Genomic DNA, 27294 nt, shown 5'->3' on the forward strand with positions numbered 1-27294 from the left:
CGCCATAAATCTCCGCGCTCCCGCCATTATTCAAATTTGACACTGTTGACATATCTCCGCCTCTGCAGGTACCAATATTTCCTGTTCTCCACAAAAAATAAAAGGTCACGTATTTTCTTGTAAGGTAAGCTGTCAATGATTTTTTTAAGTCAGATAAGACTCTTTTTTCGGAAAAAACGAGTGAAAAATTTAAACAGTGCCAATGGATAACCGCGTTTGTTCCTTTTCAAAATTTCTTAGTCCCAAAGACAAAATGCCCGAAAACTACTACTGGTAACGTAATCTCGCCAAAACAGTTTTGGAGATCGTTAATTATCTCAGTTTGAACGTTTAATGAGTCTCTGCGGTCACATTACTGCAATGCAGTCCCCACAAACTACGCTTTTCTAACATAACCTCAAAATTTTTCATGCTCTCATGGTGTGTTTCTTTGCAGCCGAGACAACTTTTTCCAGAAAATGACAGATCTAGAATCGCCGAGGAAAAACAATGATTGTTATTTCTATTATTATTCAACGTGTGCAAAGGTAAATTCCCCAAATTCATTACCATATGTGATCTTGTTGTCTTTAAGGGTGATAACTGCACGTTTCGCCACGAACCTTCTGCTTTAGGCTGTGAAACAATGTGCTCCTTCTGGAAAGAAGGCAAATGCTTGAATGTCCACTGCAACTTCCGACACATGGAGCTAAGAGTGAGTTTTTCTCGTTGTTCGCCCCCTTTTACCCCCTTTTCTGTGTAGAAAAATCGGAAGGCTATACCGTGTTACTGGGAATCTCAACCCGGGGGCTGCTTAAAACCTCACTGTCCTTTCCTCCACCAAACTGCGAAAGCTGCAGCTGAAGCTAATGAAAGCAAATCAGACTCAGGAACAGGTAGTTTAACTTAGTTAGTTTGATGGGGGCTCATGATTGTTTTGCAGAGTCCGCGAATAACTCAATGAGTGAGAAACTACACTTAAGTGAGAAGAGTTTTAAGACGCCCGTTGACTCTTTGGTTGTTAATTTTGAAGAAGGTATGCAGCTAGTAAAGTAATTTTTAAGAAACAAGTATTTATAGTGTTTTGGAATGTGTTGTTGCGTTTGTTTGTAAAAAGTTTACGTTTTGTTATGTTCCTACTTTGCCATGGCCAAATCTACGAACTTTTCCGTGAAAATTCGAAGAGCGCACCAAATTCACAGTATTTCTCTTCTGATTTTTACAGGAACTGTTCTAATTAGGGGTGCATTCTTGTATAAAGGGAAGCGGGGGATATATTATACAATGTAGTATTTATTAATAGAAATGTATGTAATCTCACCATGTTATTGTACATATAGCAAAATTTTAGTTGCATAATGACAAGTATTTTGCCATATGCACAAAATCTGACTGTACTGTAAAACAGAAGTGTTAATTTTGTTATATGGTATTTATTGAATCAGAATTTAGTTATATTTTTTATATACACACTACGATTGTTACATTGTTTCCAAATCCAAGTTTTTGGTACTTATCCTAGAGTGCTTCAGTTGTACATTAAAAAAAGAAATTAAAGTTGTTTTGTACCAATCTTGTCTTTCTTTTCTGCAAGAATGCATCCCGACCGCCCCCACTGTTATTTTTTACTAGCGATGTGTTCTTGCAGAATCTGATAACGAATCGGCTCCAACAAACTCTCCAGTAAAGCCTCCACATCGTGTTAAAGTCAAAACGCTCGAAGAAATCAAACTGGAGAAAATACAAGCGGAATCCGCCGCATACTACTCATATCCAGGTAATACCACGCTACTCGTAGATAAAACATTGTATTGAACTCGGGTGTAATTACTAATATTAACACACTAATTTAAGAAGGTGAAAACGTGGACGATTTGCGTCAGAGGATCTGGGACCGTCTCTCGTCAAAGAAACGACCTCTTGAGCCTCTACCTGTTGGACCGTCCAAGAAGAAGAAGTCCTCGGATGTTGGCGAAATCAAAATTAAGACGCTTGAAGAGATCCGAGCGGAACGAACCAAGAATACCATTTGTGATAGTTTTGTTAGTAGCAGTACGGAGGATCGTGAAGAGGTGAAGAAGCCTAAAGTTACAAGAATTAAGTTGAGGAGGCCGCAGATGAAAGAGGACGAGCCGATGGTGGAGTTGGAGAGTCAGAGTGGCACAAAGACAGTGGATGAGGTGTTGTTGTTGCAAGATGACGATGAGGCCTCTAATGTTAGTCTTAAGGACGAAGAGAGGCTGTTGAATGAACTTGATGATTTTCTACAAGACTGAGTTATTGTAAACTGGCGAATTGACTTTATTTTTATGAGTTTAGTTCTATTTTGTATTACTTATTTTAGTTATTATTAACCGCTCTGTACAAAACTTTGATCTATATTTTTCAAAATATGTGTTAAGTACGGATTTGGGTCTTATTTTAAATTACCAAACAAATAAAGTGAGTATGTCTATTTCGGAATTGGGATAATCCAAAAATCTCTGTAATGCGACAGTGTAACTCCTCTGGCAGTTTTAATGCAAAAACAATGAAATTTTCGAAGGAAATTGCCTGGGACATGTCAATTAACCGTGTCAAAATACAGAATTCTAGGGCCAAAAGGGCAGATTTTGGAAATTTTTATATAAAAAGTGAACCAAAAATTTTGTAACGTGATAACTCGGGTAGTGTTAATTAATGTTAAAGCCGTGAAATTTAAGAGGGATGTTAGGTACCTTTGACATTCTAATGAGTTCAAGTTTCCAAAGGACGAATTTTGGAAATTTTTGTATTTAGTTCGAACGAAAATTTAGTCCCTCTTGAATTAAAAGGTGTAACTTTGGCGGTTTTAGGGCTAAAAGGATGAAATTTAAGGGCGAAATTATCTATGATATGCTAATTTTTTGTGTAAAGTTACAGAATTTTAGAGCCAAAAAGACCGATTTTAGAAATTTTTGTAATTAAAGTCAACAGAAAATATTGTGTTTTGAATAAAAACTTATAACTCGGGCAGTTTTAATGCTAATTCAATGAAATTTTCTGGGGAAATTGCCTCAAATATGACAATTAAGTGTGTCAAGTTACAGTGTTATAGAGCCAAAAAGACAAATTTTGGACGTTTTTATATTTGGATCGAACCAAAAATTTTGTCTTTTTTAATTAAAAGGTGCAACTTTTGCGGTTTTTGGATTAAAACAATGGAATTTAAAGGCGAAATTATCTCTGATATTCTAATTATCTGTATAAAGTTAAAGAATTTTACAACCAAAAAAAATCGATTTTCGAAATTTTTATATTTAAAGTCAACAGAAAATTTTGTATTTTGAATAAAAACATGTAACTCGGGCAGTTTTAATGCTAACTCAATGAAATTTTCCAAGGAAATTGCCTCGGAAATGCCAATTAAGTGTGTCAAGTCACAGTGTTATCGAGCCAATAAGACAGGTTTTGGAAATTTTTTAATTAAAAGTGAATCGAAAATTTTGTATTTTGGATTCATGCGTGTAAATCGGGCAGTTTCAATACTAGAACTATGAAATTTAATAGGGATAGTACTTTTGACATTCTGATTGGGTTTGCTAAGTTTCAAAACTATAGAGTCAATAAAACAAATTTTGGAAAATTTTATATCAAACTGAAAATTTGGTCTCTTTTGAATTAAAAAGTGTAACTTTGTCGATTTTAAGGCTCAAACCATGAAATATAAAGGCGCTATCATCTTTGATTTGCTTATTAACGGTGTCAAATTGCAAAATTATAGAGTCCAAAAGACCGATTTTGCGAATTTTTGTATTAGAAGTAAACCAAAAATTTTGTGTTTCGAATTAAATCGTGTAAATCGGGCAGTTTCAATGCTACAGCAATAAAATTTAAGAGAAAGATTACTCCTAATATCTCAATTAAAATTGCGAAGTTACAAAATAATAGAGTCGAAAAGACAAATTTTGGAAATTTTCTTATTTAAAGCGAACAGAAAATTTTGGGTATTGAATTAACACGTGTAAATCGGTCAGTTTTGATGCTATATCAATGAAATTTAAGAGGGATTTTATCTTTGACATGACTATTAACTGTGTTTAGTTACAAATTATAGAGCGAAAATGACAGATTTTAGAAATTTTGATATTAGAAGTGAATCCAAAAATTTTGTATTTCGAATGAACCGTGTAAATCGGGCAGTTTCAATGTCACAGCTATAAAATTTAAGGGAAAGATTATTCCTGATATGTTGATTAAAAGGGCGAAGTTTTAGAATTATAGAGCTGAAAAGAAAAATTTTAGAAATTTTCGTATTTAAAGCGAACAGAATTTTTTTTGTCTTGAGAACACGTGTACATCGGGTAGTTTTAATGCTAAAGAGGGATATTACGTTTGATATGCTTATTAACTGTGTCAAATTACGAAATTATAGAGCCAAAAGTACAGATTTTAAAAATTTTAATATTAAAAATGAATCGAAAAATTTTGGTTTCGAAATTAATCGTGTAAATCGGGCAGTTTTAATGCTTCCACAATTAAATTTAAGAGAAAAATTACCCCTGACGTGGTAATTAAAAGTGGGAAGTTAAAAAATTATAGAGCCAAAAAAAATTTGGAAAATTTTTGTAATTAGAGCGAAGCAGAAAATTTTGTATCTTGAATTAACACGTGTAAATCGGGCAGTTTTGACGCTACAGCAATGAAATTTATGAGAGATATTATCGTAGATATGCCTATTAACTGTGTCAAGTTACAAAATTCTAGAACCAAAAAGAAAAATTTTGGAAATTTTCATATTTAAAGCGACCAGAAAAATTTAGTGTCTTGAGTTAACACGTGTAAATCGGGCAGTTTAGATGCTACAGCAATGAAATTTAAGAGGGATATTACCTTTGAAATAGCAATAAACTGTGCCAAGTTACAAATTTATAGAACCAAAAGGGCAGATTTAGGCAATTTTTATATTAAAAGTGAACCGAGAAGTGCTGATCCGGTCCTAAAAAAAGCTCGCCTAGATCATCAATATGATTTATTTACACACAATAAAAAAGAATTTGATAAAAACAATTGTTATAAATTACTAAACTAATATTCACATTAAAAAATATTTTACAAAATCACATGCACGTAGTCTTCTATTTAAACAGAAATCTTGATATGGGTGTCGTTACACAAAAAAAAAGGAAAAAATGTTGTATTTTACATGATCACATATACACAAAGAATGATCAAAATATGAATTGTACACTAACTCTTTGGAATGAATGATTTTTGGGACAATTCTGGCATCATTCTTAGTTTCCAATGAAGTTTGAATTTGAAAAAGTTCAACAATACTATAAAGGGTAAGACAACATTTATGCCAAAATCATTTAGGTCCACCAAGGTCACTGTAAACGAGGCCAATACTGGGACGTCATGTCAGTCTGCCCGGGAACTGCAATGGGAACGGAGACTCCAGGAGATATCAATCCTAAAAAAAAGAGTTAAACTAACACTCTCTCCACTAAAACGATTGTTTAACCAGTTGAAGAAGTCCCGTTGGTGTTGTACTGATGTCCGTTCATCTGGTAAGGTTGTGTGGGGCTGCAGGGCGAAGGCCTCGACCCATATCCTATTCCCAGATCGTAACTCGGGGGGCGCCCCATGCAATACCCGCTCATTGCGCCCCCCATTCCCGGACTCTCTCTCTGTTGCAAACAAGCCCCTGGGGAAGGTCCCATGGTCGTGCCAAGTCCCCCATGGCTGAACGTCGACATCGACGACATGGAACTAATAATAAAAGTTAAAAATTAAAAGTTAAAATTTGGGGAAGTTACTAATTTAGAGTTGTATATTAACTCCACCAAATTGCAAAATTTTAGAGCAAATGACACAAATTTTAGGAATTTTTAGTTTTGAGACCTAGTAAAAAATTTCCGCATCCTTCAAAAAAATTCGTAATTTTTGTAATTTTAGTGCTACAACTATGAAATTTGGGAAAATTAATATTTTTAAGACGTTTATTAACTCTACTAAATTGCAAAATTGTGGAGGCAAAGACACAAAAGTTAGAAATTTTTATGTTTGAGACCAAGCAAAAAGTTCCCAAATTCTCCACTAAAATTCTAAAATTCGTAATTTTAGTAATTTTGGTGGTACGGCTATCAAATTTGGGCAAGTTACTATTTTTAAGTCGTGTATTGACTCTACCAAATTACAAAATTGTGGAGCAAAAGACACAGAAATTAGAAATTTTTATTTCTAAGACTAAGCAAAAATTTCCCACAACCTCCAAAAAATTCGTAACTTTGGTAATTTTAGTGCAACAACTATAAAATTAGGGGAAGTTACTAATATAAAGTTGTATATTAGCTCCACTAAATTGCAAAATTGTGGAGCAAAAGACACAGATTTTAGGAATGTTTAGTTTTGAGACCAAGCAAAGAGTTTCCGCATCTTGCAAAAAAATTCGTAATTTTTGTAATTTTAGTGCTACAACTATGAAATTTGGGAAAATTAAATATTTTTAAGACGTTTATTAACTCTACTAAATTGCAAAATTGTGGAGGCAAAGACACAAAAGTTAGAAATTTTTATGTTTGAGACCAAGCAAAAAGTTCCCAAATTCTCCACTAAAATTCTAAAATTCGTAATTTTAGTAATTTTGGTGGTACGGCTATCAAATTTGGGCAAGTTACTATTTTTAAGTCGTGTATTGACTCTACCAAATTACAAAATTGTGGAGCAAAAGACACAGAAATTTTTATTTTTATTTTTAAGACTAAGCAAAAATTTCCCACAACCTCCAAAAAAATTCGTAACTTTGGTAATTTTAGTGCTACAACTATAAAATTAGGGGAAGTTACTAATTTAGAGTTCTGTAGTAACTTCACCAAATTGCAAAATTTTGGAGCAAAAGACACAGATTTTATAAATTTTTAGTTTTGACACCAAGCAAAGAGTTTCCGCACCTTGCAAAAAAATTCTTAATTTTTGTAATTTTAGTGCTACAACTATGAAATTTGGGAAAATTAATATTTGTAAGACGTTTATTAACTCTACTAAATTGCAAAATTGTGGAGCCAAAGACACAAAAGTTAGAAATTTTTATGTTTGAGACCAAGCAAAAAGTTCCCAGATCCTCCACTAAAATTCGTAATTTTAGTAATTTTGGTGGTACGGCTATCAAATTTGGGCAAGTTACTATTTTTGAGTCGTGTATTGACTCTACCAAATTACAAAATTGTGGAGCAAAAGACACAGAAATTAGAAATTTTTATTTCTAAGACTAAGCAAAAATTTCCCACAACCTCCAAAAAATTCGTAACTTTGGTAATTTTAGTGTTACAACTATAAAATTAGGGGAAGTTACTAATTTAGAGTTGTATATTAACTCCACTAAATTGCAAAATTTTGGAGCAAAAGACACAGATTTTAGGAATTTTTAGTTTTGAGACCAAGCAAAGAGTTTCCGTACCTTGCAAAAAAATTCGTATTTTTTGTAATTTTAGTGCTACAACTATGAAATTTGGGAAAATTAATATTTTTAAGACGTTTATTAACTCTACTAAATTGCAAAATTGTGGAGCCAAAGACACAAAAGTTAGAAATTTTTAGGTTTGAGACCAAGCAAAAAGTTCCCAGATCCTCCACTAAAATTCGTAATTTTAGTAATTTTGGTGGTACGGCTATCAAATTTGGGCAAATTACTATTTTTGAGTCGTGTATTGATTCTACCAAATTACAAAATTGTGGAGCAAAAGACACAGAAATTAGAAATTTTTATTTCTAAGACTAAGCAAAAATTTCCCACAACCTCCAAAAAATTCGTAACTTTGGTAATTTTAGTGCAACAACTATAAAATTAGGGGAAGTTACTAATTTAGAGTTGTATATTAACTCCACTAAATTGCAAAATTTTGGAGCAAAAGACACAGATTTTAGGAATTTTTAGTTTTGAGACCAAGCAAAGAGTTTCCGCATCTTGCAAAAAAATTCGTAATTTTTGTAATTTTAGTGCTACAACTATGAAATTTGGGAAAATTAATATTTTTAAGACGTTTATTAACTCTACTAAATTGCAAAATTGTGGAGCCAAAGACACAAAAGTTAGAAATTTTTATGTTTGAGATCAAGCAAAAAGTTCCCAGATCCTCCACTAAAATTCGTAATTTTAGTAATTTTGGTGGTACGGCTATCAAATTTGGGCAAGTTACTATTTTTGAGTCGTGTATTGACTCTACCAAATTACAAAATTGTGGAGCAAAAGACACAGAAATTAGAAATTTTTATTTCTAAGACTAAGCAAAAATTTCCCACAACCTCCAAAAAATTCGTAACTTTGGTAATTTTAGTGCAACAACTATAAAATTAGGGGAAGTTACTAATATAAAGTTGTATATTAGCTCCACTAAATTGCAAAATTGTGGAGCAAAAGACACAGATTTTAGGAATGTTTAGTTTTGAGACCAAGCAAAGAGTTTCCGCATCTTGCAAAAAAATTCGTAATTTTTGTAATTTTAGTGCTACAACTATGAAATTTGGGAAAATTAAATATTTTTAAGACGTTTATTAACTCTACTAAATTGCAAAATTGTGGAGGCAAAGACACAAAAGTTAGAAATTTTTATGTTTGAGACCAAGCAAAAAGTTCCCAAATTCTCCACTAAAATTCTAAAATTCGTAATTTTAGTAATTTTGGTGGTACGGCTATCAAATTTGGGCAAGTTACTATTTTTAAGTCGTGTATTGACTCTACCAAATTACAAAATTGTGGAGCAAAAGACACAGAAATTTTTATTTTTATTTTTAAGACTAAGCAAAAATTTCCCACAACCTACAAAAAAATTCGTAACTTTGGTAATTTTAGTGCTACAACTATGAAATTTGGGAAAATTAATATTTGTAAGACGTTTATTAACTCTACTAAATTGCAAAATTGTGGAGCCAAAGACACAAAAGTTAGAAATTTTTATGTTTGAGACCAAGCAAAAAGTTCCCAGATCCTCCACTAAAATTCGTAATTTTAGTAATTTTGGTGGTACGGCTATCAAATTTGGGCAAGTTACTATTTTTGAGTCGTGTATTGACTCTACCAAATTACAAAATTGTGGAGCAAAAGACACAGAAATTAGAAATTTTTATTTTTAAGACTCAGCAAAAATTTCCCACAACCTCCAAAAAAATTCGTAACTTTGGTAATTTTAGTGCAACAACTATAAAATTAGGGGAAGTTACTAATATAGAGTTGTATATTAGCTCCACTAAATTACAAAATTTTGGAGCAAAAGACACAGATTTTAGGAATTTTTAGTTTTGAGACCAAGCAAAGAGTTTCCGCACCTTGCAAAAAAATTCTTAATTTTTGTAATTTTAGTGCTACAACTATAAAATTTGGGAAAATTAATATTTTTAAGACGTTTATTAACTCTACTAAATTGCAAAATTGTGGAGCCAAAGACACAAAAGTTAGAAATTTTTAGGTTTGTGACCAAGCAAAAAGTTCCCAGATCCTCCACTAAAATTCGTAATTTTAGTAATTTTGGTGGTACGGCTATCAAATTTGAGCAAGTTACTATTTTTGAGTTGTGTATTGACTCTACCAAATTACAAAATTGTGGAGCAAAAGACACAGAAATTAGAAATTTTTATTTTTAAGACTAAGCAAAAATTTCCCACAATCTCCAAAAAAATTCGTAACTTTGGTAATTTTAGTGTTACAACTATAAAATTAGGGGAAGTTACTAATTTAGAGTTGTATATTAACTCCACCAAATTGCAAAATTTTGGAGCAAAAGACACAGATTTTAGGAATTTTTAGTTTTGGGACCAAGCAAAGAGTTTCCGCATCTTGCAAAAAAATTCGTAATTTTTGTAATTTTAATGCTACAACTATGAAATTTGGGAAAATTAATATTTTTAAGACGTTTATTAACTCTACTAAATTGCAAAATTGTGGAGCCAAAGACACAAAAGTTAGAAATTTTTAGGTTTGTGACCAAGCAAAAAGTTCCCAGATCCTCCACTAAAATTCGTAATTTTAGTAATTTTGGTGGTACGGCTATCAAATTTGAGCAAGTTACTATTTTTGAGTCGTGTATTGACTCTACCAAATTACAAAATTGTGGAGCAAAAGACACAGAAATTAGAAATTTTTATTTTTAAGACTAAGCAAAAATTTCCCACAATCTCCAAAAAAATTCGTAACTTTGGTAATTTTAGTGTTACAACTATAAAATTAGGGGAAGTTACTAATTTAGAGTTGTATATTAACTCCACCAAATTGCAAAATTTTGGAGCAAAAGACACAGATTTTAGGAATTTTTAGTTTTGGGACCAAGCAAAGAGTTTCCGCATCTTGCAAAAAAATTCGTAATTTTTGTAATTTTAGTGCTACAACTATGAAATTTAGGAAAATTAATATTTTTAAGACGTTTATTAACTCTACTAAATTGCAAAATTGTGGAGCCAAAGACACAAAAGTTAGAAATTTTTATGTTTGAGATCAAGCAAAAAGTTCCCAGATCCTCCACTAAAATTCGTAATTTTAGTAATTTTGGTGGTACGGCTATCAAATTTGGGCAAATTACTATTTTTGAGTCGTGTATTGATTCTACCAAATTACAAAATTGTGGAGCAAAAGACACAGAAATTAGAAATTTTTATTTCTAAGACTAAGCAAAAATTTCCCACAACCTCCAAAAAATTCGTAACTTTGGTAATTTTAGTGCAACAACTATAAAATTAGGGGAAGTTACTAAATTAGAGTTGTATATTAACTCCACTAAATTGCAAAATTTTGGAGCAAAAGACACAGATTTTAGGAATTTTTAGTTTTGGGACCAAGCAAAGAGTTTCTGCACCTTGCAAAAAAATTCGTAACTTTGGTAATTTTAGTGCAACAACTATAAAATTAGGGAAAGTTACTAATTTAGAGTTGTATATTAACTCCACTAAATTGCAAAATTTTGGAGCAAAAGACACAGATTTTATAAATTTTTAGTTTTGAGACCAAGCAAAGAGTTTCCGCATCTTGCAAAAAAATCCGTAATTTTTGTAATTTTAGTGCTACAACTATGAAATTTGGGAAAATTAATATTTTTAAGACGTTTATTAACTCTATTAAATTGCAAAATTGTGGAGCCAAAGACACAAACGTTAGAAATTTTTATGTTTGAGACCAAGCAAAAAGTTCCCAGATCCTCCACTAAAATTCGTAATTTTAGTAATTTTGGTGGTACGGCTATCAAATTTGGGCAAGTTACTATTTTTGAGTCGTGTATTGACTTTACCAAATTACAAAATTGTGGAGCAAAAGACACAGAAATTAGAAATTTTTATTTCTAAGACTAAGCAAAAATTTCCCACAACCTCCAAAAAATTCGTAACTTTGGTAATTTTAGTGCAACAACTATAAAATTAGGGGAAGTTACTAATTTAGAGTTGTATATTAACTCCACTAAATTGCAAAATTTTGGAGCAAAAGACACAGATTTTAGGAATTTTTAGTTTTGGGACCAAGCAAAGAGTTTCTGCACCTTGCAAAAAAATTCGTAATTTTTGTAATTTTAGTGCTACAACTATGAAATTTGGGAAAATTAATATTTTTAAGACGTTTATTAACTCTACTAAATTGCAAAATTGTGGAGGCAAAGACACAAAAGTTAGAAATTTTTATGTTTGAGACCAAGCAAAAAGTTCCCAAATTCTCCACTAAAATTCTAAAATTCGTAATTTTAGTAATTTTGGTGGTACGGCTATCAAATTTGGGCAAGTTACTATTTTTAAGTCGTGTATTGACTCTACCAAATTACAAAATTGTGGAGCAAAAGACACAGAAATTAGAAATTTTTATTTCTAAGACTAAGCAAAAATTTCCCACAACCTCCAAAAAATTCGTAACTTTGGTAATTTTAGTGCAACAACTATAAAATTAGGGGAAGTTACTAATATAAAGTTGTATATTAGCTCCACTAAATTGCAAAATTGTGGAGCAAAAGACACAGATTTTAGGAATGTTTAGTTTTGAGACCAAGCAAAGAGTTTCCGCATCTTGCAAAAAAATTCGTAATTTTTGTAATTTTAGTGCTACAACTATGAAATTTGGGAAAATTAAATATTTTTAAGACGTTTATTAACTCTACTAAATTGCAAAATTGTGGAGGCAAAGACACAAAAGTTAGAAATTTTTATGTTTGAGACCAAGCAAAAAGTTCCCAAATTCTCCACTAAAATTCTAAAATTCGTAATTTTAGTAATTTTGGTGGTACGGCTATCAAATTTGGGCAAGTTACTATTTTTAAGTCGTGTATTGACTCTACCAAATTACAAAATTGTGGAGCAAAAGACACAGAAATTTTTATTTTTATTTTTAAGACTAAGCAAAAATTTCCCACAACCTACAAAAAAATTCGTAACTTTGGTAATTTTAGTGCTACAACTATGAAATTTGGGAAAATTAATATTTGTAAGACGTTTATTAACTCTACTAAATTGCAAAATTGTGGAGCCAAAGACACAAAAGTTAGAAATTTTTATGTTTGAGACCAAGCAAAAAGTTCCCAGATCCTCCACTAAAATTCGTAATTTTAGTAATTTTGGTGGTACGGCTATCAAATTTGGGCAAGTTACTATTTTTGAGTCGTGTATTGACTCTACCAAATTACAAAATTGTGGAGCAAAAGACACAGAAATTAGAAATTTTTATTTTTAAGACTCAGCAAAAATTTCCCACAACCTCCAAAAAAATTCGTAACTTTGGTAATTTTAGTGCAACAACTATAAAATTAGGGGAAGTTACTAATATAGAGTTGTATATTAGCTCCACTAAATTACAAAATTTTGGAGCAAAAGACACAGATTTTAGGAATTTTTAGTTTTGAGACCAAGCAAAGAGTTTCCGCACCTTGCAAAAAAATTCTTAATTTTTGTAATTTTAGTGCTACAACTATAAAATTTGGGAAAATTAATATTTTTAAGACGTTTATTAACTCTACTAAATTGCAAAATTGTGGAGCCAAAGACACAAAAGTTAGAAATTTTTAGGTTTGTGACCAAGCAAAAAGTTCCCAGATCCTCCACTAAAATTCGTAATTTTAGTAATTTTGGTGGTACGGCTATCAAATTTGAGCAAGTTACTATTTTTGAGTCGTGTATTGACTCTACCAAATTACAAAATTGTGGAGCAAAAGACACAGAAATTAGAAATTTTTATTTTTAAGACTAAGCAAAAATTTCCCACAATCTCCAAAAAAATTCGTAACTTTGGTAATTTTAGTGTTACAACTATAAAATTAGGGGAAGTTACTAATTTAGAGTTGTATATTAACTCCACCAAATTGCAAAATTTTGGAGCAAAAGACACAGATTTTATAAATTTTTAGTTTTGAGACCAAGCAAAGAGTTTCCGCATCTTGCAAAAAAATCCGTAATTTTTGTAATTTTAGTGCTACAACTATGAAATTTGGGAAAATTAATATTTTTAAGACGTTTATTAACTCTACTAAATTGCAAAATTGTGGAGCCAAAGACACAAAAGTTAGAAATTTTTATGTTTTAGACCAAGCAAAAAGTTCCCAGATCCTCCACTAAAATTCGTAATTTTTGTAATTTTGGTGGTACGGCTATCAAATTTGGGCAAGTTACTATTTTTGAGTCGTGTATTAACTCTACTAAATTACAAAATTGTGGAGCAAAAGACACAGAAGTCAGAAATTTTTAATTTTGAGACCTAGTAAAAAATTTCCGCATCCTTCAAAAAAATTCATAATTTTTGTAATTTTAGTGCTACAACTATGAAATTTTGGTATGTTACTAGTTTTAAATCGTTTATTAACTTAACCAAATCTCAAAATTGTGGAGCAAAAGGCACAAAAGTTAGAAAATTTTATGTTTGAGACCAAGCAAAAAGTTCCCAGATCATTCACTAAAATTTTTAATTTTAGTAATTGTGGTGCTAAGGCTATGAAATTTGGAAAAATTACTATTTTTCAGTCGTTTATTAACTCTACTAAATTGCAAAATTGTGGAGCCAAAGACACAGAAGTCAGAAATTTTTATTTTTGAGACTAAGCAAAATGTTCAAACAATCTCCAAAAAAATTCGTAATTTTGGTAATTTTAGTGTTACAGCTATGATGCTATAAAATTTAGAGAAGTTACTATTTTTGAGATATGTTTTAACTCTGTCAAATTACAAAATTGTGGAGCAAAAGACACAGATTTTAGGAATTTTTAGTTTTGAGACCAAGCAAAGAGTTTCCGCACCTTGCAAAAAAATTCGTAATTTTAGTAATTTTAGTGTTACAACTATAAAATTTGGGGAAGTTACTAATTTAGAGTTGTATATTGCCTCCACTAAATTGCAAAATTTTAGAGCAAAAGACACAGATTTTAGGAATTTTTAGTTTAGAGACCAAGCAAAAAGTTCCCAGATCCTGTTTCACCCTCTCTTAAAAAATGGATAGTTCAACCTTAAGAAAACCAACCCCTAAAATCTCGCAACGGGGGCGTACCTGTACGTATCGGCAATAGACATCGGCGGCGGAATCGGCGAGTACATCGTCGTGTTATTAAACCCCTGAAGACGCGGCGGCGACGCCGCCGGCCCCGGATGCTCCGCAGGAGCCGGAGCGCCTCTCCGTTGATTGCGTAATTTCTCTTCTCGCCGCCACTTGGCTCTCCGATTTGAGAACCACACTTGAATTCTGGCTTCAGGAAGGCCAATTTTCGCCGCCAACCTCTCCCGAGCGAACACATCTGGATAATGCGTTCGTTCGAATTCTGAAATTGGGTGTCGGTTTAAGTCGAAGGGGTTTATTGAGTCGAGTTTACCTTTCTCGAGACTGTCTATCTGGTCGTTTGTGAAAGACGTGCGGTTTCTTTGCAACTTCCTCTTGAGCCTAAGTCTTGCTTGATCATCGTCGGGTCCTATACTTGAACCGGCGTTGGAGTTGTCCCCTGAGTTGGTCTCGTCGGAGTTGATGCCGTCCAGGTCCGTCACTGGAAAGAAGAGAAATAGTTAAAAATAGTGCAATGGAAGAATTGGGAATTATTACAACGGTGAAGACACAACAGCTAAAGGAAGAGGAGAGGATAAACAAATTGCATCCAGAGGAAGAAAAAAAGTGGTTTCTGAGTCCAGCCCTGGATTTCCCAACACCCAGAAGTTGGAAGTTCCTTCGTCCGTTTTCGAGCACTGAAATGATAAAATTACAAAAGCGGACTTAAAGACAATAAAAAGAAATTGCAAAGAGAATGTAGAATTAGAATAGAAATAAAGAGTCCACTTCTGGATGTTCCCACTAGCGTAAATCAGCCAGTTTCAACGCTACAGCAATAAAATTTAAGAGAAAGATTACTCCAAATATGTCAATTAAAGGTGCGAAGTTACATAATTATAGAACCCAAACGAAAAATTAAAAATATATATATATTTAAAGCGAAAAGCGAACAAATTTTGTGTCTTGAATTAACACATGTAAATCGGGCAGTTTTAATGCTAGAGCAATAAAATTTAAGAAAGATATTACTTTTAATATGCTAATAAGTATCTGTGTCAAGTTACAGAATTATAGAGCGGAAATGAAAAATTTTGGAAATTTCCATATTTAAAGCAAACAGAAAATTTTGTATCTTGAATTTACACATGTAAATTAGGCAGTTTTAATGTTATAACAAGGAAATTTAAGAGAGATATTACCTTTAATAGGGTAATTGACTGTGTCAAGTTACAAAATTATAGAGCCAGAAGTACAGATTTTAGAAATTTTGATTTTAGAAGTGAATCGAAAAAATTTGATCTTTCGAATTAAATCGTGTAAATCGGGCAGTTTCAATGGTACAGCAATAAACTTTAAGAGAAAGATGACTCCTGATATGTCAATTAAAAGTGCGAAGTTACTGAATTATAAAGCAAAAATGAAAATGTTTGGAAATTTTCATATTTAAAGCAAACAGAAAATTTTGTATCTTGAATTTACTTGTGTAAATCGGGCAGTTTTGATGTTATAGTAATAAAATTTAAGAGGGATATTATCTGTGATAGGCTAATTAACTATGTCAAGTTACAAAATTATAGAGCCAAAAGAACAGATTTTAGGAATTTTGATTTTAGAAGAAAATCGAAAAATTTGGTTTTTCGAATTAAATCGTGTAAATCGGGCAGTTTCAATGCTACAGCAATAAAATTTTAGAGAAAGATTGCTTCTGACATGTCAATTAAAATTGCAAAGTGACAGAATTATAGAGCGGAAATAAATTTTTTTGGAAATTTTCATATTTAAAACAAACACAAAATTTTGTATCTTGAATTTACTCGTGTAAATCGGGCAGTTTTGATGTTATAGTAATAAAATTTAAGAGGGATATTATCTTTGATAGGCTAATTAACTATGTCAAGTTACAAAATTATAGAGCCAAAAGAACAGATTTTAGGAATTTTGATTTTAGAAGAGAATTGAAAAATTTTGTGTTTCGACTTAAATCGTGTAAATCGGGCGGTTTCCATCCTACAGCAATAAAATTTAAGAGAAAGATTGCTTCTGATATGTCAATTAAAAGTGCAAAGTTGCAGAATTATAGAGCAAAAATAAATTTTTTTGGAAATTTTTATATTTAAAACAAACAAAAAAATTTTTATCTTGAATTTACACGTGTAAATCGGACAGTTTTGATGTTATAGCAATGAAATTAGGGAGGGATATTACTTTCGATAGGCGTATTAACTGTGTCAAGTTACAAAATTATAGAGCCAAAAGAACAGATTTTAGAAATTTTGATTTTAGAAGTGAATCGAAAAATTTTGTGTTTCGACTTAAATCGTGTAAATCGGGCGGTTTCCATCCTACAGCAATAAAATTTAAGAGAAAGATTGCTTCTGATATGTCAATTAAAAGTGCAAAGTTGCAGAATTATAGAGCAAAAATAAATTTTTTTGGAAATTTTCATATTTAAAACAAACAAAAAAATTTTTATCTTGAATTTACACGTGTAAATCGGACAGTTTTGATGTTATAGCAATGAAATTAGGGAGGGATATTACTTTCGATAGGCGTATTAACTGTGTCAAGTTACAAAATTATAGAGCCAAAAGAACAGATTTTAGAAATTTTGATTTTAGAAGTGAATCGAAAAATTTTGTGTTTCGACTTAAATCGTGTAAATCGGGCGGTTTCCATCCTACAGCAATAAAATTTAAGAGAAAGATTGCTTCTGATATGTCAATTAAAAGTGCAAAGTTGCAGAATTATAGAGCAAAAATAAAGTTTTTTGAAAATTTTCATATTTAAAACAAACAAAAAATTTTGTACCTTGGATTTACACGTGTAAATCGGGCAGTTTTGATGTTATAGCAATGAAATTTAAGAGGGATATTACCTTTGATAGGCGTATTGACTGTGTCAAGTTACAAAATTATAGAGCCAAAAGGACATATTTTGGAAATTTTGATTTTAGAAGTGAATCGAAAAATTTTGTGTTTCGAAGTAAATCGTGAAATCGGACTTGTAAAATGAATGTAGAATTAGAACAGAAATAAAGAGTCCACCCCTGGATGTTCCCACCAGCGTGCAGTCCCGGCTCCCTCCCTGAAATATAAAAATTACCTTCTTATTTCCACCAAATCGATCGCTTCAAGTCTTTCTTAAATAACAACGCGTTTCCAAATATGATAGTAATTATCCCCGGATCGTGTCGGTAAACACATCCACGTCTTGTTTGTGGGGATTAAACGAGCGAGAGTAGGGGTGGGATCCCTAGGGAACCTTAGGGGTCGGTGGTGGTTCCTCTCGCTTAGTTTGGGTGGGCGTCCCGTAAGATAAGACATCCCGATCTGCGTTACGGTGGAAGCAGCCATCCAGAAACTGGCGATAAGGACCAAAGGAAAGAGTCACGAACGGAGGGGCGGCGGTTGAAATTGCGTCAAGGCTGTAGGTAGACACCTACGACATACTGGGGATGTTTTTCGATTTTAAATTAACCTTTTTTGGGTGCGTGGGTGGAAAGAAAATTTCATTTCGTGGTAAAGAAAATGAAACTAAGCGCCTAATTTCTGAAAGAGTCGAAATGAATGATTCAATCCGTGGAAGGGAAAAACATGTCTTTGATACACATCCTTTTACAGCCACCTTGGCATAGGCGATAAATGCAGTTAAGATATGGCATTTTATTAGATAGGCATATTAAAATTTTCAATTCTGCATTATCTTAGGCGAAAATTGCATTCATAATTTTTTGTGTCTTGAATTAACACGTGTAAATCGGGCAGTTTTAACGCAAAAACAATGAAATTTTAAGGGGACGTTACCTGGAAACTGCCAAATAATCGAGGCAAAATACAAAACTCTAGGGTCAAAAGTACAGATTTTGGAATTTTTTTTATAAAAAGTGAACCAAAAATTTTGTATTTCGAAAAAAACGTGTTAACTTGGGTAGTATTATTGCTAAAGCCGTGTAATTTAAGAGGGGTATTAGGAACCTTTGACATTTTAATTGAGTTCAAGTTCCAAATCACAGTGTCAAAAAGAGAAGTTTTAGAAATTTTGTCTTTTGAATTAAAAGGTGTAACTTTGACGGTTTTAGGGCTAAAACAATGAAATTTAAGGGCGAAATTATTTTCGAAGTGCTGATTATCTGTGTAAAGTTACAAAATTTTAGAACCGATTTTAGAAATTTTTGTATTTAAAATCATCTGAAAATTTTGGGTTTTGAATCAAAACATGTAACTCGGGAAGTTTTAACGCTAAATCAATGAATTGTAAGTGGAAATTGCCTCGGAAATGCCAATTAAGTGTGTCAAGTAGTTTGTCATAGAGCCAACAAGACAGATTTTGGAAATTTTTTAATTAAAAGTGAATTGAAAATTTTGTATTTTGGATTCATGCATGTAAGTCGGGCAGTTTCAACACTAAAACTATGAAATTTAACAGAGATAGTACCTTTGACATTTTAAATGAGTTTGTTAAGTTTCAAAATTATAGAGTCAAAAAGACAAATTTTGGAAATTTTTATATTTGAATCAATTCGAAAATTTTGTCTCTTTTGAATTAAAAGGTGTAACTTTGGCGGTTTTAAGACTCAAACAATGAAATTTAAGGGCAATATTACCTCTGATTTGAAATTAACTGTGTCAAATTTTAAAATTATAGAGCCAAAAAGACCCAGTTTGCAAACTTTTATATTAAAAGTTAACCAACAATTTTATGTTTCGAATGAAATCGTGTAACTCGGGCAATTTCAAAGCTTTTGCAATAAAATTTAAGAGAATGATTGTTCCAGTTTTGATAATTCAAAATACGAAGTTACAGAATTATGAAACCAAAAAGAAAAATTAAAAAAAAATATATTTAAAGCGAACAGTCTTGAACTACCACGTGTAAATGGGGCAGTTTTGATGCTAGAGCAATGAAATTTAAGAGAAAGATTATCCTTGAGATGGTAATTAAAAATGCAAAGTTACAGAATTCTAGAGCCGCAAAAAAAAATTTTCTAAATTTTCATATTTAAAGCGATTTGAATTTTTTTTCTCTTAAATTAGCAGTTTCAATGCTACAGCAATAAAATTTTATAGAAAGATTACTCCTGACATGTCAATTAAAAGTGCAAAGTGACAGAATTATAGAGCGGATATAATTTTTTTTGGAAATTTTCATATTTAAAACAAACACAAAATTGTATCTTGAATTTACTCGTGTAAATCGGGCAGTTTTGATGTTATAGTAATAAAATTTAAGAGGGATATTATCTTTGATAGGCTAATTAACTATGTCAAGTTACAAAATTATAGAGCCAAAAGAACAGATTTTAGGAATTTTGATTTTAGAAGAGAATCGAAAAATTTGGTTTTTCGAATTAAATCGTGTAAATCGGGCAGTTTCAATGCTGCAGCAATAAAGTTTTAGAGAAAGATTACTCCTGACATGTCAATTAAAAGTGCAAAGTGACAGAATTATAGAGCGGAAATAAATTTTTTTGGAAATTTTCATATTTAAAACAAACACAAAATTTTGTATCTTGAATTTACTCGTGTAAATCGGGCAGTTTTGATGTTATAGTAATAAAATTTAAGAGGGATATTATCTTTGATAGGCTAATTAACTATGTCAAGTTACAAAATTATAGAGCCAAAAGAACAGATTTTAGGAATTTTGATTTTAGAAGAGAATCGAAAAATTTGGTTTTTCGAATTAAATCGTGTAAATCGGGCAGTTTCAATGCTACAGCAATAGAATTTTAGAGAAAGATTGCTTCTGATATGTTAATTAAAAGTGCAAAGTTGCAGAATTATAGAGCAAAAATAAAAATTTTTGGAAATTTTCATATTTAAAACAAACAAAAAATTTTGTATCTTGAATTTACACTTGTAAATCGGGCAGTTTTGATGTTACAGCAATGAAATTTAAGAGGGATATTACCTTTGATAGGCGTATTAACTGTGTAAAGTTAGAAAATTATAGAGCCAAAAGGACAGATTTTAGAAATTTTGATTTTAGAAGTGAATCGAAAAATTTGGTTTTTCGAATTAAATTGTGTAAATCGGGCAGTTTCAATGCTACAGCAATAGAATTTTAGAGAAAGATTGCTTCTGATATGTTAATTAAAAGTGCAAAGTTGCAGAATTATAGAGCAAAAATAAAAATTTTTGGAAATTTTCATATTTAAAACAAACAAAAAATTTTGTATCTTGAATTTACACTTGTAAATCGGGCAGTTTTGATGTTACAGCAATGAAATTTAAGAGGGATATTACCTTTGATAGGCGTATTAACTGTGTAAAGTTAGAAAATTATAGAGCCAAAAGGACAGATTTTAGAAATTTTGATTTTAGAAGTGAATCGAAAAATTTGGTTTTTCGAATTAAATCGTGTAAATCGGGCAGTTTCAATGCTACAGCAATAAAATTTTAGAGAAAGATTACTCCTGACATGTCAATTAAAAGTGCAAAGTGACAGAATTATAGAGTGGAAATAAATTTTTTTGGAAATTTTCATATTTAAAACAAACACAAAATTGTATCTTGAATTTACTCGTGTAAATCGGGCAGTTTTGATGTTATAGTAATAAAATTTAAGAGGGATATTATCTTTGATAGGCTAATTAACTATGTCAAGTTACAAAATTATAGAGCCAAAAGGACAGATTTTAGGAATTTTGATTTTAGAAGAGAATCGAAAAATTTGGTTTTTCGAATTAAATCGTGTAAATCGGGCAGTTTCAATGCTGCAGCAATAAAATTTTAGAGAAAGATTACTCCTGACATGTCAATTAAAAGTGCAAAGTGACAGAATTATAGAGCAAAAATAAAATTTTTTGGAAATTTTCATATTTAAAACAAACAAAAAATTTTGTATCTTGAATTTACACTTGTAAATCGGGCAGTTTTGATGTTACAGCAATGAAATTTAAGAGGGATATTACCTTTGATAGGCGTATTAACTGTGTAAAGTTAGAAAATTATAGAGCCAAAAGGACAGATTTTAGAAATTTTGATTTTAGAAGTGAATCGAAAAATTTGGTTTTTCGAATTAAATTGTGTAAATCGGGCAGTTTCAATGCTACAGCAATAGAATTTTAGAGAAAGATTGCTTCTGATATGTTAATTAAAAGTGCAAAGTTGCAGAATTATAGAGCAAAAATAAAAATTTTTGGAAATTTTCATATTTAAAACAAACAAAAAATTTTGTATCTTGAATTTACACTTGTAAATCGGGCAGTTTTGATGTTACAGCAATGAAATTTAAGAGGGATATTACCTTTGATAGGCGTATTAACTGTGTAAAGTTAGAAAATTATAGAGCCAAAAGGACAGATTTTAGGAATTTTGATTTTAGAAGAGAATCGAAAAATTTGGTTTTTCGAATTAAATCGTGTAAATCGGGCAGTTTCAATGCTACAGCAATAGAATTTTAGAGAAAGATTGCTTCTGATATGTCAATTAAAAGTGCAAAGTTGCAGAATTATAGAGCAAAAATAAAAATTTTTGGAAATTTTCATATTTAAAACAAACAAAAAATTTTGTATCTTGAATTTACACTTGTAAATCGGGCAGTTTTGATGTTACAGCAATGAAATTTAAGAGGGATATTACCTTTGATAGGCGTATTAACTGTGTAAAGTTAGAAAATTATAGACCCAAAGGACAGATTTTAGAAATTTTGATTTTAGAAGTGAATCGAAAAATTTGGTTTTTCGAATTAAATCGTGTAAATCGGGCAGTTTCAATGCTACAGCAATAAAATTTTAGAGAAAGACTACTCCTGACATGTCAATTAAAAGTGCAAAGTGACAGAATTATAGAGTGGAAATAATTTTTTTTGGAAATTTTCATATTTAAAACAAACACAAAATTGTATCTTGAATTTACTCGTGTAAATCGGGCAGTTTTGATGTTATAGTAATAAAATTTAAGAGGGATATTATCTTTGATAGGCTAATTAACTATGTCAAGTTACAAAATTATAGAGCCAAAAGAACAGATTTTAGGAATTTTGATTTTAGAAGAGAATCGAAAAATTCGGTTTTTCGAATTAAATCGTGTAAATCGGGCAGTTTCAATGCTGCAGCAATAAAATTTTAGAGAAAGATTACTCCTGACATGTCAGTTAAAAGTGCAAAGTGACAGAATTATAGAGCAAAAATAAAATTTTTTGGAAATTTTCATATTTAAAACAAACAAAAAATTTTGTATCTTGAATTTACACTTGTAAATCGGGCAGTTTTGATGTTACAGCAATGAAATTTAAGAGGGATATTACCTTTGATAGGCGTATTAACTGTGTAAAGTTAGAAAATTATAGAGCCAAAAGGACAGATTTTAGAAATTTTGATTTTAGAAGTGAATCGAAAAATTTGGTTTTTCGAATTAAATCGTGTAAATCGGGCAGTTTCAATGCTACAGCAATAAAATTTTAGAGAAAGATTACTCCTGACATGTCAATTAAAAGTGCAAAGTGACAGAATTATAGAGTGGAAATAAATTTTTTTGGAAATTTTCATATTTAAAACAAACACAAAATTGTATCTTGAATTTACTCGTGTAAATCGGGCAGTTTTGATGTTATAGTAATAAAATTTAAGAGGGATATTATCTTTGATAGGCTAATTAACTATGTCAAGTTACAAAATTATAGAGCCAAAAGAACAGATTTTAGGAATTTTGATTTTAGAAGAGAATCGAAAAATTCGGTTTTTCGAATTAAATCGTGTAAATCGGGCAGTTTCAATGCTGCAGCAATAAAATTTTAGAGAAAGATTACTCCTGACATGTCAATTAAAAGTGCAAAGTGACAGAATTATAGAGCAAAAATAAAATTTTTTGGAAATTTTCATATTTAAAACAAACAAAAAATTTTGTATCTTGAATTTACACTTGTAAATCGGGCAGTTTTGATGTTACAGCAATGAAATTTAAGAGGGATATTACCTTTGATAGGCGTATTAACTGTGTAAAGTTAGAAAATTATAGAGCCAAAAGGACAGATTTTAGAAATTTTGATTTTAGAAGTGAATCGAAAAATTTGGTTTTTCGAATTAAATCGTGTAAATCGGGCAGTTTCAATGCTACAGCAATAAAATTTTAGAGAAAGATTACTCCTGACATGTCAATTAAAAGTGCAAAGTGACAGAATTATAGAGTGGAAATAAATTTTTTTGGAAATTTTCATATTTAAAACAAACACAAAATTGTATCTTGAATTTACTCGTGTAAATCGGGCAGTTTTGATGTTATAGTAATAAAATTTAAGAGGGATATTATCTTTGATAGGCTAATTAACTATGTCAAGTTACAAAATTATAGAGCCAAAAGGACAGATTTTAGGAATTTTGATTTTAGAAGAGAATCGAAAAATTTGGTTTTTCGAATTAAATCGTGTAAATCGGGCAGTTTCAATGCTGCAGCAATAAAATTTTAGAGAAAGATTACTCCTGACATGTCAATTAAAAGTGCAAAGTGACAGAATTATAGAGCGGAAATGAAAATTTTTGGAACTTTTCATATTTAAAGCAAACAGAAAATTTGTATCTTGAATTTACACGGGTAAATCGGGCATTTTTGATGCTATAGCAATAAAATTTAAGAGAGATGTTACCTTTGATATGCTAATAAACTGTATCAAGTTAAAAAATTATAAAGCCAAAACGACAGATTTTAGACATTTTAATATTAAACGTGAATCGAAAAATTTTGTGTTTTGTATTAAACCGAGTGAATCGGGCAGTTTCACTGCTGCAGCAATAAAATTTTAGAGGAAGATTAGCCTTGATATGTTAATTAAAAGTGCGAAGTTACAGAAATATAGTCAAAAGGAAAATTTTTGGAAATTTTTATAGGTATCTAAAGCGAACAGAAAATTTTATATTTTGAATTGTATCTTGCTTATCTTTTCTATTTTTTTTTTTGATATGCCATTGCAATTGTGTATAATTATATACATTATTGTCGTTTGCTTATCTTTCTTAGCCTTCGTTGTTTTACATAAGCATAAAAATTGCGCTTATAAATATCTTCCCGATCAGCATAGTTTGCTTATCTTTCCCAGCCTACAATGTTTCGAGTTGTCATTCCAAATGAACATTTCACTCCCTGTAAAGACATGTCTTTTATGCACACCCTTTCACATCCACCTTTGATTGAATGATAAATATGCAGTCTTGTCGGGCGGAGCTGTAAACATGAATGAAAAAGACCTTAAAAACGGGTGTAAATGAAAGCCGTTCGCCATTTGTGTAATTCGACACTGTTAATGTTGACATATCAATATATCAACGCGCTCTCGAGCCCGGTGAGTGGCTGAGGGGCGGTCCAAACCACCCTTTTTCTAAAATCACATAAAGACCCATAAGTATCGGTTATGAAATATGGCAACCCTCATAATAATAGATTATATTCGTGCACCAAATTAGTATTGTCGTTGACAACTGGCTGTGAACAGTCAACTAATAAAGCGGCACTAAACGTCGGAAGGGCCCTAGTTGCTACAATCACAATTCGGAGCAATTGAGAGTTTGACTTGTGCCACGTTCATTAGCCGGCGTTTTGATTGGGTTTCAGGTAATCTCAACGACTTCCTTTGAGAAGAAAAAACGTGTAAACATGCCCAAATTTCACAGAAATCGTTATTAATGCCATAACAACAGAAGAGAATAGTGGCGAACACATGTCCCTTAAGTTGGTAGAAAAACTGTTTTAAGTTTGCGCACTGAAGCGAGAGCGGCGAATATAATTGAAAAAGGTGGCCGTTTAATAGGGGATTTCCAAATATTATTGCTCATTGACGCGGACGCCAAAAACGCACTTTGATTCCGAGGCAACGGCGAAGGCGGCACCACCTTATAAAACACTTCTTGTCTTCATTTTGATGGTAGACAACGTGAAGAAGTCCTCGCTGATATTAATAAGTTGTCAGGTCTGAGGAGGGAACCGGGTGAGCAGCAGCAGGGGTACGGCAACGGCACACTACCAAAGCAAATTACTCACACTCAAATGATTCCATTTCAATATCGGGACAAAAGAAGGGCTCCCGCTACACAGCCACCGTCAGAGTAACATGCATGTATCTGATACCCAGAGATAACAGACAGAGACAACGTCTCTTCGCCGCCGGAACTCGAAGAAACAGCGCGGACCAAATCGAAGCGGAATAATGAGCAATTTTCGACCAACATAATGCAGAATTGAAAATTTGATTATCTAAAATGACGCAGTGAAGACTAAGCAAACTGTGAATACAATTTCAGAATCAGAATTTGAAGACCTCTTCGCCGCCGGAACTGAAGAAGCCAGCCAAAAATCGCGTGATAATAACCCAATAATGAGCAATTTGCAGATCGGTCTCTTGGGCGACGTTCCAGAGGGTGAGTGTCTAACAAGCCTTGACCTAGAAGCGTGTTTATTTGCGGAGGCCGGCCGTCCCCGCACGTACTACAGCCGCCACGCAATTATACGTGACATCCTTATTATTCCTGTCGTGTTAACATCGAGGTGCATTAAATGGCAATTTACCGGGGAAACTCTCACTTTTTTCCAATGAAATCCTAGAAAAAAATTACTGTTCAGCAACCGATGCAAATTTAAGCTCACAGCTTTTGTTAGAGGCAAAAGCTGCCGAAATACCGAAAGGTGGATTAACAATGCGGCGGTTAACGGCAACTTAAGTTAAAAAGATTCGAAGCAGACGGGAACAATTATCCAATATTTGTTGATTTTCGTTTAAGAAGGAAACCGGTGGTCGAGGTTTTACCTGGTGGGCTAATTCAATATGACAAGAGCTTTGTGGGCGAAGTATTAGTTTTAATAAACAGGAAATGGATACTGGCCATCTGAGGGATTAATATTGGGGGTAATAAGTATGCGCTTGCTTTCGTTACAACTGTTTTGTTGGAAATGGAAATATTTTTAGAAAATTGCATTTATTTTTTGTTGTGTTGGCGCCACTGCGATGAAATTTGGAGAGGTTGCTACTCCAAACTTATCTAATAACTGTACTAAATTTCAAAGTTCTGCAGCAATAGCTTCGGATTTTAGAAATTTTATTTTGAGGCCGAATTCAAAAGTTTCAAAATTTTGTAAAAAAATGTAATTTTGGTTGTGTTGGCGCCACTGCAATGAAATTTGAGGAGGTTGTTACCCTTAAGTCGTTTAGTAACTGCACCAAATTTCAGAATTCTGGAGCAATAGACCCAGATTTTAGAAATTTTTATTTTCAAGACGAACCTAAAAGTTTCAAAATTGTTTAAAAACAATTGTATTTTTGGTTGTAATGACGCGACTGCGATGAAATTTGAAGAGGTTGCTTTTCTTAACTCATTTAGTAATAGTACCAAATTTCAAAATTTTAGAGCAATAGACTCAGATTTTAGAATTTTTTATTTCTAAAGCAAACCCAAAAGTTTCAAAATTGTATAAAAAAATTGTAATTTTAGTTGTGTTGGCGCCACTGCAATGAAACTTAGGGAGGTTGTCACTTTTAAATCGTTTAGTAACTGTACCAAATTTCAAAATTCTGGAGTAATAGACTGAGATTTTAGAAATTTTTATTTTTAGAACAAACCCAAAAGTTTCAAAACTGTGTAAAAAAAATTGGATTTTTGGTTGTGTTGGCGCCACCGCGATGAAATTTGGGGCGGTTGTTATTCTTAACCCATTTAGTAACAGCACCAAATTTCAAAATTCTAGAGCAATAGACTCAGATTTTAAAAATTTTTATTTTTAGGACAAACCCAAAAGTTTCTAAATTATACAAAAAAAATTGTAATTATAGTTGTGTTGGCGCTACTGCAATGAAATTTGGAGAGGTTGTTATTCTTAACTCATTTAGTAACTGTACCTAATTTCAAAATTCTGGGGCAATAGACCCAGATTTTAGAAATTTTTATT

At 31.9% G+C, this 27294-nt stretch overlaps 2 protein-coding genes across 4 annotated transcripts in view; one reads left to right on the plus strand and one right to left on the minus strand.

Moving 5' to 3' along the window:
- The first annotated feature begins 31 nt into the window (after positions 1 to 31).
- LOC148166486 (uncharacterized) lies at positions 32 to 2385 on the plus strand. 2 transcript variants are annotated; one of them, XM_088048722.1, is made up of 7 exons: positions 32 to 124; positions 437 to 527; positions 575 to 694; positions 743 to 875; positions 923 to 1015; positions 1628 to 1756; positions 1834 to 2385. In XM_088048722.1, exons 2-7 carry the CDS (start codon positions 459 to 461, stop codon positions 2253 to 2255), a joined length of 966 nt encoding a protein of 321 aa, XP_087904848.1. In that variant the 5' UTR covers positions 32 to 124; positions 437 to 458; the 3' UTR covers positions 2256 to 2385. The 2 variants fall into 2 exon arrangements, with proteins under 2 accessions (XP_087904848.1, XP_087904847.1); XM_088048721.1 differs by lacking the exon at positions 32 to 124 and adding an exon at positions 132 to 273.
- A 2569-nt stretch (positions 2386 to 4954) lies between these two features.
- Positions 4955 to 27294, minus strand: part of LOC148166487 (paired box protein Pax-6-like) — a 70367-nt gene continuing 48027 nt past the window's right edge. For both annotated transcript variants that reach the window (XM_088048700.1, XM_088048699.1), the window contains exons 6-9: positions 14754 to 14921; positions 14435 to 14702; positions 5465 to 5712; positions 4955 to 5413 (exon numbers count right to left, since the gene is read on the minus strand). In XM_088048700.1, the coding sequence (XP_087904826.1) occupies positions 5328 to 5413; positions 5465 to 5712; positions 14435 to 14702; positions 14754 to 14921 (770 nt within the window). In that variant the 3' untranslated portion in view covers positions 4955 to 5327. The remainder of the gene's footprint in view (positions 5414 to 5464; positions 5713 to 14434; positions 14703 to 14753; positions 14922 to 27294) is intronic.

The sequence above is a fragment of the Gnatocerus cornutus genome, unplaced genomic scaffold (genome assembly GCF_029298725.1).
Source record: "Gnatocerus cornutus isolate USDA-ARS CGAHR unplaced genomic scaffold, icGnaCorn1.1 ctg00000023.1, whole genome shotgun sequence".
NCBI lineage: Eukaryota > Metazoa > Arthropoda > Insecta > Coleoptera > Tenebrionidae > Gnatocerus > Gnatocerus cornutus.

Coding starts and splice junctions, on each gene's coding strand:
- LOC148166486 (XM_088048721.1), top strand. CDS start 203: ATGGATAACCGCGTTTGTTCCTTTTCAAAATTTCTTAGTCCCAAAGAC. Junction 1,016..1,627: donor GGTTGTTAATTTTGAAGAAG/GTATGCAGCTAG, acceptor GTGTTCTTGCAG/AATCTGATAACGAATCGGCT. Junction 1,757..1,833: donor CGCATACTACTCATATCCAG/GTAATACCACGC, acceptor CACTAATTTAAG/AAGGTGAAAACGTGGACGAT.